An 11124-nucleotide genomic window follows, 5' to 3' on the forward strand; every position below is an offset into this window, starting at 1 on the left:
GGTTAGTGGGGAGAGAGCAGGGGGTTTCTCCTGAAGTCCACGATCATCTCCACTGTCTTGAGCATGTTCAGCTCCAGGTTGTTAAGACTGCACCAGACAGCCAGCTGTTCAATCTCCAGTCTGTAAGCAGACTCCTCACCGTCCGGAATGAGACCGATCAGTGTGGTGTCGTCTGCAAACATCAGGAGCTTGACAGAGGGGTCATTAGAGGTGCAGTCGTTTGTGTACAGAGAGAAGAGCAGTGGGGAGAGGACACAACCCTGAGAAGTGCCAGTGCTGATGGTGAGTGAAGAAAGGCTTACGATAAGGCCAGAAGCAGTGTTAATATAGTATCAGCTTTCCAGCGCTGGAGAGAACTGAAGCGGGGAGTGGGAAGTTGGCTGCATATTCACAGATTCGAGTATCCCGAGTCAATAACTCCTGAGCTAAATGCTGTTGTTACACAAATAACACCTCTTTTCTATCGTAGTAATGTAAAGAGGCAGCTACAACCTCGCTTTGCTAGTAACAGCATTTATCTCAGGAGTTATTGACTCGGGAAACTCCAATCTGTGAATATGCGGCCAACTTTACTTAAGACGCCGAGGTTGCTTTTTTCCTTCTCGATAGGTGAGTAACGTTTGTTTTGCTTTGTTTCACAGAACTAATTTGTTTATCTGCAATCGTTTTGTTCTTCCCTTCAGCTATGATAGACATTTCTTTACATTAGTTGCCTTGAGTTGTGTATGTTATGTGTGGCGGAGCTATCAATACAAGGGTGGGACCCATTTGGGTTAGGGCAGGGGTGTCAAATCCAAACTCTGTAAGGGCCATGCTGAGGGTTGTGAATTAAATCAGGGGCCGGCCATATATTTAGAGGATTTTTTTATTTATTAAAGAAATAGTGTATTAGTGCCTGTATCAAAAAGCTCAACGTTAATTAAACCTTATTGATTAAAAAAAAGGTTTTTAAATCTAATTTAGATTTAAAAACCTTATTGATTAAAAAAAGGTTTTTAAATCTAATTTAGATTTGGAACACATTTAGACAACATCTGTGTCACAGCACAGGCTTCATTAAAACAAGAAATAAGGTCTCTGATCAGCATAACTGCATAAAACAGTACGTCAGCAGCCTACTTTAAGACAGTAGCCTAAAACAGTCATTTAGAAACAATTTCTATTTCAGAAAACTGATTGATCAACAAATGATAGATATAACTACCACATGGCAACAAATGGTATTTTATGTGGGTTTACAATACATGCCAAACATAAGAAATTAGGCATTTTTAACTCTTACCAGACGCCCTGCATCTTTTCTTAGAAACAATCTCATTACAACGATGACCAGAATTTGTTGGCGGGCTAAATTAAAAGTCGTGGCAGGCCGTGTTTGGCCCACAGGCCTTGTAATTGACACGTGGGTTAGGGGCATGTTTGTTTTGGTGATTTTGTGTGTCAACATTGGCTTTCAAAAATCGAAGACTCTACCTTTAAGTGTAACCATTATTATAATAAGACATTTACATTATTGTGGAAAAATAATAAAGGTTACATACATTTTAAAAATCCATTCTAAATCTCCATCCCACCATCTCTTAGGGCAGAGTTCCCCAACCACCGTGCCACGGACTGGTGCCAGTCTATGGGTCATTAGGTCCTGGACCGCACAGAAAGTATAATTCTTAAAAGAATTCTTTTTTCCCAGTTTATTGAGAAACACACTCTGAAAGATGTTTTATTTAAAAAATGATTCTGTCATTTGTTATGCTTGTTGTATAATTTTATTTTGCCATTGCCCTGCTGTGCAGCTGCTTTTTCAACTCTGATCTACAGACTTTTTTGCTGTATCTGACCTTCAAAGATGATGTGTGGTAGCAACTTTTTTTCTTGAAGAATAATCTACAGATGCTGTAGTTGTAGCCAGCAGATGGAGACATTTGCTTTTTACAGAACCTCGTCACCAATGTTCAGAGTTAGAGTTTTTCTACATGCCACCATTAAGACTTAATTTTAGCCTGCTGCTATGTTGCCTTGGCCACCCCCTTGCCACCCCATGTATAAAACTCTAGTTCCGCCACTGGTCTTGGCTTTATATTATCTTTGCTTGAAACTTTGACTGTGAATGGCTTTGGCTTGAGTGATACTAGAACACTTCTAGCTCTAGAACTTATTAAAAACCACTTGAGGACAACCATGGGTGAAGCCCGTTGGCTTGTTCCTAATAATTTGGCCTGTTCCTAATAAACTGGCCCGTTCCTAGTATTTCCTAGTAATTGGCCTGGCCAATTTATTATTTCAACGAAACTCCGGAAGTAAACAAATAAAGGAACATACAGCATTCGGAAGTAAACAAAAAAAAGGAACATACAGCATCCGGAAGTAAACAAAAAAAAAAAGGAGCATACAGTACACCATGGAGAGACGACTGCACGCTGCAATTATGTTCGTGGTTGTAATCTACTACATCGCTTGTGTACAGCATTCTATGCAAAGTCTTAATTTTCAGAATGAAGCGTGGATGCGGCTTGAAAATATCATTTTAATGCACTGCTTCGAAGACGCATTGCAAGACACTTCAGGAGGCGGCGAACATTACTTTTGCGAAACTGTGACATGCTCATCTTCCGAAAATATTGCCAACGACCCACTACGGCAGCTGGTTTAGTCCAAAATGCGAAATACTTTTTGCAGTTAGGTCTATTCGATCTCGGATCGTGTTCTCAAATTCATATTCGCATTCATGTGCCTGCAGCTACATTATTGATATACCCCACCCTTTACACACCATCACCCACCGAGAAACAGGCTAAAATGAAATCTTAATGGTGGCATGTAGAAAAAATTAGCCAAAATAAACTAATTTAAAAAAGTAACGGACAAATGCACCATATGGTAAATGTAACGGAGTTACTTTATTTATTTATTTTATGCGTTAGAGTATTAGTTACTGTCAAAAGTAACTGCGTTACAGTAACGCGTTATTGCCAAACACTGCCCTTAACACACCATCACCCACTTTAGGTATATTATGTATATTATGGCTAAACTGGGAAACAAACCGATCTCTCCCGTCTAATTAATCTGTTAATAGCGTCTAACGTCAATTTATATAGCAAAAATATTTTTCTGGAATACTTAATCCTGATGTTTAATCTCAAAACTTAGCGCAATGTTAAGTTTTAGTATTCTTCTTTACCTCTCAACTCTTTCTTGTCATTAATTGATGGATTTGAAATATTGAGCGGAGCCGCGACCAAACGTCAGACGAAGACTTCTTTTGATAGGTGAAATGAGATGTCAATCAGCATCAAACTTCCAATGCTATCAAATAAAAATTCGGGGTGGCACCTGGGGTGGCCAATCAGATGTCAGGGTTGTTCAGCGCCACCCCGGACACCCCTCTAGCTCCGCCAGGCAGGCACTTATTTCCAGGGATTTCAGTACAGCATATTGAGCGTAACAGATATTGCGTCATCAGGTAGGCGTGGCCTATTTGATAATCTAACCCTAACCGCAGTTTTTAAATAAATAAACCTGTATGACTGTTTTGTCCTTCGTAGTATGCTTTTTTTTTTTTTTTTTAAAGAAGGCGTTTTTCCAAGACCTCCGGAAACACGCCCACTTTATGTCGTGGTAACGAAACCCCTTGAATTTTGTGCCTGCCGGCTCCGCCACTAGATGTCGCCTTGTATACGGCAGTACATTGGAACGAATGCGTCAACTGAGCCGCCATCTTGGTACGGGGGACCCCCTCCTCTTAATGCATTCGCGTCAATGTAGGCAAAGAAATCAAATCACCATAAATCGTCATGAATGCCATATTCTAGTTTTTTTTTTTGGCCGTTCCAAAAGGTCAGACATGTATTTATCATTAAGTCCAGAGAAAACTGAATGTTTTGACATTAAGATAATCTACTTTTTCATAATATAATGCATAGTGCTAGTAGGTGCAAGTTTATTACTTACATTCTTCCACTTGAGTAAACTTCAAATGAACAATCACTACTTACCTTAGCTTACTGCATGCAACACTGCTACAATGGTGTGACTATACATGTTAATTTAAACATTTAAATTGTATTGGTTTATTAAATATGATACACAAAGGAATTTTGCAGGTGGAAGCAAATCACAAATTTGAGAAGAACATAATGTGTTAGATAGTGGAGGTGCCAAAGACTGTGCAATCGTTTATTTATTCTTTTCCCCCAAAATTTTTGCAACATTAAATAAGTAAAGTCACATAAACCAAAAAACAAAACAAAACAGAAGGTTTGACTTTGAGGCTGAACTGCCAACCTAACTGGTGACATCCTTCCAGGACTGTCAGAGTTAACTCTCTCACTCACTCATTTTCTACCGCTTATCCGAACTACCTCGGGTCACGGGGAGCTTCTCAGGCGTCATCAAGGCAGGATACACCCTGGACGGAGTGCCAACCCATTGCAGTTAACTATTTTTAAAAAAAAAAGTGTTCAGTATCCCTGCAACAACACGACCTTACACAGTTTCTTCCTGACACTTTTGCTCTGCAGTTGCAGAGTATGAATCTTGGCGACATGGTGTTGTCTCAATTTATGAAAGGCAGAGACAACCAGTGACATTAAGCTAAAATGACGGTTGTCTATGCCATCTTGAGTCTCAACAACATGATTACGAAGACCAAATATGTCCTCAGAGCCTACTTCTGCTTTCACGACTCTGTTTGATAGAGACACTGGGCGCGGATGGGCTGCTGAGTTGATGTTAGAGGCTCCTCGGTTGCAGTGCGAATCACTCGGTACCAAAAACACAAATATCATCTAAATACAATAAAAACAAAACAAATATAAACAGCAAGTCATATTATACATTTTTTTATTAACATAAGATAAAAAAAAAATCCAAACCCTTTTCAGACATAATGTAATTAAATATGTCTTAATAATAAGAGAAGTGAAGTTACTAGATAAAAGAGCATTCTGCTTGTGTTAAGTCCAGGACAATCTAATAAAATATGTTTGACAGATAAGGGAATCTTACAAAAAATACATAAAGTTGGGTCTTCACCATTTAAGCAAAAAAGCATGGGTCAATTTTTAATGTCCTTATTAAGAGCTTCGGTGTCTACAAACATTGTCTGTTTTCCTGCCAAAAACTAATGGGTAACTAGCATTGATTAGCTGCGGTCGTTAACCAAGAACTAAAACAAACCAACGGAGCAAGAAATATAATTTCCTAACATTCAGTATCATAAAACACATTCTCACTTGTGAAATGTAATCCCTTGCTGTCTGGTTTTTAGATTTCTTTCATTTGAACAACCAAACGCAGCACAGAAGTCCGGCATCGTCCATGCATTTGAGGTAAAGGAGCACCGTACAAATATGGCGGCGGTTTTGACGCATTTTGACGCAAGGTGACATCTAGTGTATATATCTATGACTGGCCAAGACCTCTGCTGCTCCCAAGTTGCATCGACACATTACTGCCGCGAGGGGCACCAATTGTTTCGGGTTGGAATTGCATCTGTGATCGTTGTGAAAAATTCTCCGGTTGCTCTTCTCGTAGACAATTGATTGAACGGGGGCCAGCGGGACCAATCAGATTACAACAGTGGCCAGGGCCCCTGTGGCCCCGCCTCTTTTACTAAACAGTGAAATGAACAGTATGAGTTTTGTGTTGTGTGGAAGTGGACTCTTGACCCTGATAATCATTGTTGATTTTACAACTCTTTTTTTGTTTACACCACACTGCCAGGTACAGACAAAAAAAAAAAAAAAAACAGTATTGTGGAAATTTTCAACGACTTGCTTGTTTAGTTTAGTTTAGCTACGTTTACAACATTTCTCTAAAAGCGTGTCTTGTCATTTTTACATGTAATAAATGACAATACAGAGACATATAAATAGCAAACAGAGGATTATGATTCCCATAACAGGCAACCCGTAATGCGTGCTGTGTTCACGTCAGTCTTGGACAGGTGTGTTGGATTAAATCCTGACTCACAGAGCAAATGTAAACCAACAAAATAAATATCTAACCAACGTACTAACTACAGGTAACTAACTAGGGTACTAACTGTTACTGCATATGTTTTATAAAAATATACGCGACGTAAGCTGTAAAAGAGATTCATAAATTGTACTGAAGCCAATAAATAGAGGGAGAAGAAAACGAAACTTAGTGACTGCATGAAATGGAGGAAACGTTCTTTTCCCGCTATAAAGTCGGCTTTAGGAACAAAACTCCACGTTGTACACTTTTAAAATGACTAAACTGCTGTTTATCATCATTTCTAAACTTTGGTTTAATGTCACAGATGTTTCCCTTTATTCAAAAATTAGTTAGTTCACAGTGCATTAACTATTGTTAACAAGATCAACATTAGTAAATGTTTAAATTAACCTTAACAAAGATAAATAAATGCTTTATAAGTGCAGTTCATCATTAGTTCATGTTAACTAATAATAGCAAACTAATGTTAACTAACGAACCTTATTGTAAAGTGTTACCCAATTATTTGTTAATTATATTAAAATATGTAGATCACTTTAACTATTTGTATAAGCTGCTTATACCTCGACATGTTTTTTACAATCATTTAACCCACCATGGGCAATGCTGATGTCACTGGTACAAACTGTACAGCGTGCAAGATTGTCATTATGTTTAACGCTTATAAGACAGGGGTACACTTTCGTGTAGTCTGGCATAAAATGTGTCTTATACTTTTCGTTTCAAAATGTGGTCTGTTAGCTGAGAGACAACTTGTTTTACATGTGATAATGACACACTAAGGTTTCTTTTTAAACTTATAAAAGTAACTTTAGAACCAATCTATAAAACCGTTGTAAATGGGTTGATCTGCAGCTCTATTTTACTTGTTTTGTGTCCAGATCAAGCATCAGGCAAAGTTACCAGAGATGGCTTCATGTGTTCCTGAGAATCCTGTGGAACAGGAGCAAAGTTGCTGCATTTGTCTCCATCACTTTTCTAATCCTGTGACACTTTGTTGTGGACATTCGTTCTGCCTGATGTGTCTGGAGAAGAGCAAGAGCTTTAAGGAAAGTTTATCTGCCAATCATTGTCCAACTTGCAGAGCAGAGTACCAGAATTCTGAATTTGCACTTAAACTGGAAAATACTACTGGAAATTACTGGAAAGAAATAGTTCATGATACGGTTGAAGTTGCACCTCCGATAGATGTGGACAGAAAAGATGAGCCGTCTTGTTCTGCACAGGGACAAATCGGATGTGAAGCGATGTGTTTCACTGGTAAAGATGTTGCTGATTATGCAGACTGTATAGAATTAGAAATATCCGATGAGCTAAGCAAATACAGATCTCGATTAACTCCTGTCATGATGGATATCCAAGCCAAGATTGAGCTTGTGGATGATCTGCTGTGCAAGACAAAGGAAAAAGAAGCAGGAGTCAAGACAGCAAACACGGACATGAAAGCAGAAGTGAAAACCATTCTGGAGGAGATGGTGGAGCTTTTAAGGAGTTACAGCACAGCAGGGATGGAGTTTCTAGAGGTCCAGTTAAAGCCAAAAGAGGAGATGTTGGAGACCAGTGTTCAAACACTCTCAGACATCCATAGGCAGCTTAAGGAAACACAGCTCCAGGTTAACGCCTTGATGGAAGAGCAAGATGAGGCTAGAATTTGTAAAGAGATACCAGAGGTTGAGAAACAAGCTGCAAGACTGATTGTAGATCCTCAGAAAATTGGAGCAAATTCTGAGAATGAGGCAAACATCAACATGACCCACATGTGTGAGGAAATGGACCACCGCAATTCTGACCTTCGTCTCAAACTTGGAGCTGCCCAACGCCGTTTACGAAATATTCTCAACCCCTCTGAGGTGACATTTGACTATGAAACTTTGCATCCTTGCCTGGTACTGTCTGAGGATTGTAAAACTGTGTCCTTTAGTGTTGTCAAACAACCATATTCGACTGGGCCACAGAGGTTCACCAACTACTTTCAGGCTCTGAGTTCACAAAGCTTCTCCAAAGGAGAACACTGCTGGATTCTGCAAGCCGAAGGTTGCCCATGGGTTCTGGGGCTGTGCTATGGGGGGCTGCCCCGCTCTGGTCCTGAAAGTGGTCTAGAAAGCAGAAGTGCAGCTTGGTGTCTAATGTGGTACGATAATCTCCTTAGGGCATATGAAGGAGGAAGAGAAACCCCGCTCAAGCGTACCCCTTTTTTTCAGAAGTTGGAGATCCGCCTTAGCTTCAACAAAAATTGTGTGACGTTTTCTAGCATAAGCAATGTTACTGGAGCCAAAACTCATCTTCATACCTTTAATGTGAGCTTCACTGAGCCTGTCTATTTGGCTGTGAGAATGATGTCTGGTCAGCCAAAAGCTCAAATAACACTTTGCGTGTAATGTTAAATCCGCCTCATACGTTCAGCATCTGCAGGTCTATTTCACGTTCTCCTTGTCTGCATAGGGTTCCTACAAATTCATCAGTTATCATTGTTATTATTCTTATTATTATGTAACCTTACGTTACCTGATTTGTAATTGTTTGTAATTTCACACACTTCTCACTGCATCATTACACTACACAGTTTTTCCTTTAGTATTTAGAATCTGGATTTTTGTTGAGTAGGAAAAGCACAATTCCTTAAATCAACTGCTAGATAATTACTGAATCACCTGAATCATTTGATCATCACTTGATTGCATCAGTTAGCATTTGGTTGAACATCTACATGTTTCTATTTATATCTGCTATAAATGCTGCTTAGAAGGAATTAACTTGACATGACAAACATGAGCCTTCTGTCACAACACCATCTGCCATCCCTCGCCGGCCGCCAGAGGGAGCCCTTTCCAGAGTTTTAATGACTATGAATTTAATATGCACAAGGGCTATGCAAGGATTCACAACATGAATATTTGACATGAAAATGACCAAAGATGAGTCATTAGATTTCAAGGAAGGATTTTCTACTCCACAACCCCACAACTTAAAGAAAAGGGATGTGTTCAGGGATTTCCTGGTATGCCACCATATAATCAGTCTGATTCTGCTAGAGGACCCTGATGGATGAGCTGAAGAAAGTATTGTATCCAACTGTATACATCTAAAACCTTTATCTGTCACATGTGAAGTTGATATGGAAGAAGATAGAGGAAGCTGTGTTCCTTTCCAGAATCCTGGATCTTCTACTAAGTGTGGAGTAAAACGCTTAGGGATCGAGCTGCTTTTAAAGAGGAAGAATTCATGTTGGGGTGCTGTGATGTGGCCTGAAACAAAGTGTTAAAACTCTGATGTGGACTAATTTTCAATAATTACATATCTCCAAAGTGTGTGTTTTATTCCTTTTTTAGAAGAAATGGTGAAGTAGTTTATTAGAAGATAGGTAGGTTATTTTGTCTACCATGTATCTCCCAGTGTAGCTTTAGTTAACCTCTTTAAAGTCATCTTGCATTTCAAATTCAGTTTTGTCAAAATCCTGGCTGATGCATAGTTATCGATTAGATTATGATTTAGCATTGTGCATGTGCGTCAGATTTTACATTTCTGTATGTTACTAGGAGATTCAAGTTGTTGAATTAGAAATGGCTTTTTCAGCCAAAGTCCTTCATTTGCATTCATCTTCAGTTACTGGTGGTTTCCTGAGCTTATCATATTCTCAGGGGTGATTTTTTTTATTTTATTCACTTTTTGTTTTTATATATATATTTTTAAATGTATTTCAATTTCATAATGCTCTATTGGTTTCATTACTTTTACTGCAAATAAAAAATAAGCTGAACAGAAAAGAGACTTTTTGAACAGTTTATAATTAGACTGCACAAAGTGCTTATCTGTTCTAGTTTCTCCTTTAAAGGCATTTTGTGGATAGAAAATAATACACATATTTTGCAATTATTACACCTGTAAGTGTAAAATTCCATATTACAGAGATGTAAACAAGACAAGCTGAAAAAACAGCCTTACTGAAGTAGACATTTCACACTGTAATCATTAGACATGATTGTCACCGATAGGCTGCATGAATCTTCAGTTTGGTAATAAATTTCAGTTCAAATAAATCATATTGTCTATAGTTTAATTTTCATACCACTTCCACTTGTATTGCTCTTGGTTTTACAGAAATGCAAAATAATTTTAAGGTGTGTGAGTTGGCTTAAGAGCTGTGATTTGATTCTAATTGTTACAGTACTATTTCTTTTGAAATAGGAGGTCAGGAAGTGAGCATGTAGTCGGACTTGACTGATTTCCACAACAGCCATTAGCATTGAAGATATAAGCCACTAGTGTAAATAAAGCTTGCACCAATACTAATTTGCCCAATGTATCTTTGTCATGTTCAGTATCCTTGAGAGACAGATAACACCATGCATTTGTTGGGTAAAAGTCTGCACGTCATTCATTATCAGTCCACAGCTGTGAGGATATTACAGTAACTTTGGAAGAAGCATCACACTTAGTGCAGCTAACAAACAATCTTCCATGTTTGAGCCAGGATAAAAATTTTGATGCAGACTAAATAAATAAATAAATAAATAAAATAATAATCTGACACGTGTAATCTCCAACTACCTTTTCAAGACACAATGGGTTATTTGTAAAGAGAATATCATACACAACCACAACTGCATTTGCAACCTATATTTATGCTCATTTATGTGGCAATATGGTATGCCACACACTGCACTTTAACTTCAACAGTTCAACACTGGACTACACATACACACTGCATTTATACATACACACTGAATTTAATACAATAATCGATTTGTTACCACTGGATACCTTATCATGCACCTTATCATATTTTATATATAATATATATATTTATATTTATACACACATACTGTATAAGTACATATTGCATATAATGTGTAGTGCTACTGTAAGTATGTCTAATAGTACACAGTATGTACTGACTATATGTATGAGCATATTGCACATTTTCACCTGTTAATTTCATTATCTGTATGTTAATTGTTTCTGCAATTTCTGGAGCTCCTAAGAATTGCACTCACCAAGGCACATGTGCTGTGGTGATTTGACAATCACTTGACTTGACATTTTCTGTGAATTGTAGTGCGAGTTATCTGGTTATCTGTCTAAGTTAGATTGTTAACAGGCTCAGGACAAATCTGTTCTAAGTAGCATCTAATTGGATGCAAA

General features: G+C 38.2%; 1 protein-coding gene across 2 annotated transcripts; it reads left to right on the forward strand.

Annotated features, from left to right (window-relative positions):
• The first annotated feature begins 5407 nt into the window (after nucleotides 1-5407).
• On the forward strand, nucleotides 5408-10019 carry trim107 (tripartite motif containing 107). 2 transcript variants are annotated; one of them, XM_047813623.1, is made up of 2 exons: nucleotides 5408-5724; nucleotides 6864-10019. In XM_047813623.1, the coding sequence occupies exons 1-2, from the start codon at nucleotides 5626-5628 to the stop codon at nucleotides 8358-8360; spliced, it is 1596 nt and encodes a 531-aa protein (XP_047669579.1). In that variant the 5' UTR covers nucleotides 5408-5625; the 3' UTR covers nucleotides 8361-10019. The 2 variants fall into 2 exon arrangements, with proteins under 2 accessions (XP_047669579.1, XP_047669580.1); XM_047813624.1 differs by lacking the exon at nucleotides 5408-5724 and adding an exon at nucleotides 5818-6025.
• The last annotated feature ends 1105 nt before the right edge of the window (nucleotides 10020-11124 follow it).

Source organism: Tachysurus fulvidraco, chromosome 5, assembly GCF_022655615.1.
Source record: "Tachysurus fulvidraco isolate hzauxx_2018 chromosome 5, HZAU_PFXX_2.0, whole genome shotgun sequence".
Lineage (NCBI taxonomy): Eukaryota > Metazoa > Chordata > Actinopteri > Siluriformes > Bagridae > Tachysurus > Tachysurus fulvidraco.

Bases quoted from the DNA above. Each gene is read 5' to 3' on its own strand.
- trim107 (XM_047813623.1), top strand. From the start codon at position 5,626: ATGAACAGTATGAGTTTTGTGTTGTGTGGAAGTGGACTCTTGACCCTG. The intron at 5,725-6,863 runs GTACAGACAAAA...TTTTGTGTCCAG, and splicing joins TGTTTACACCACACTGCCAG to ATCAAGCATCAGGCAAAGTT.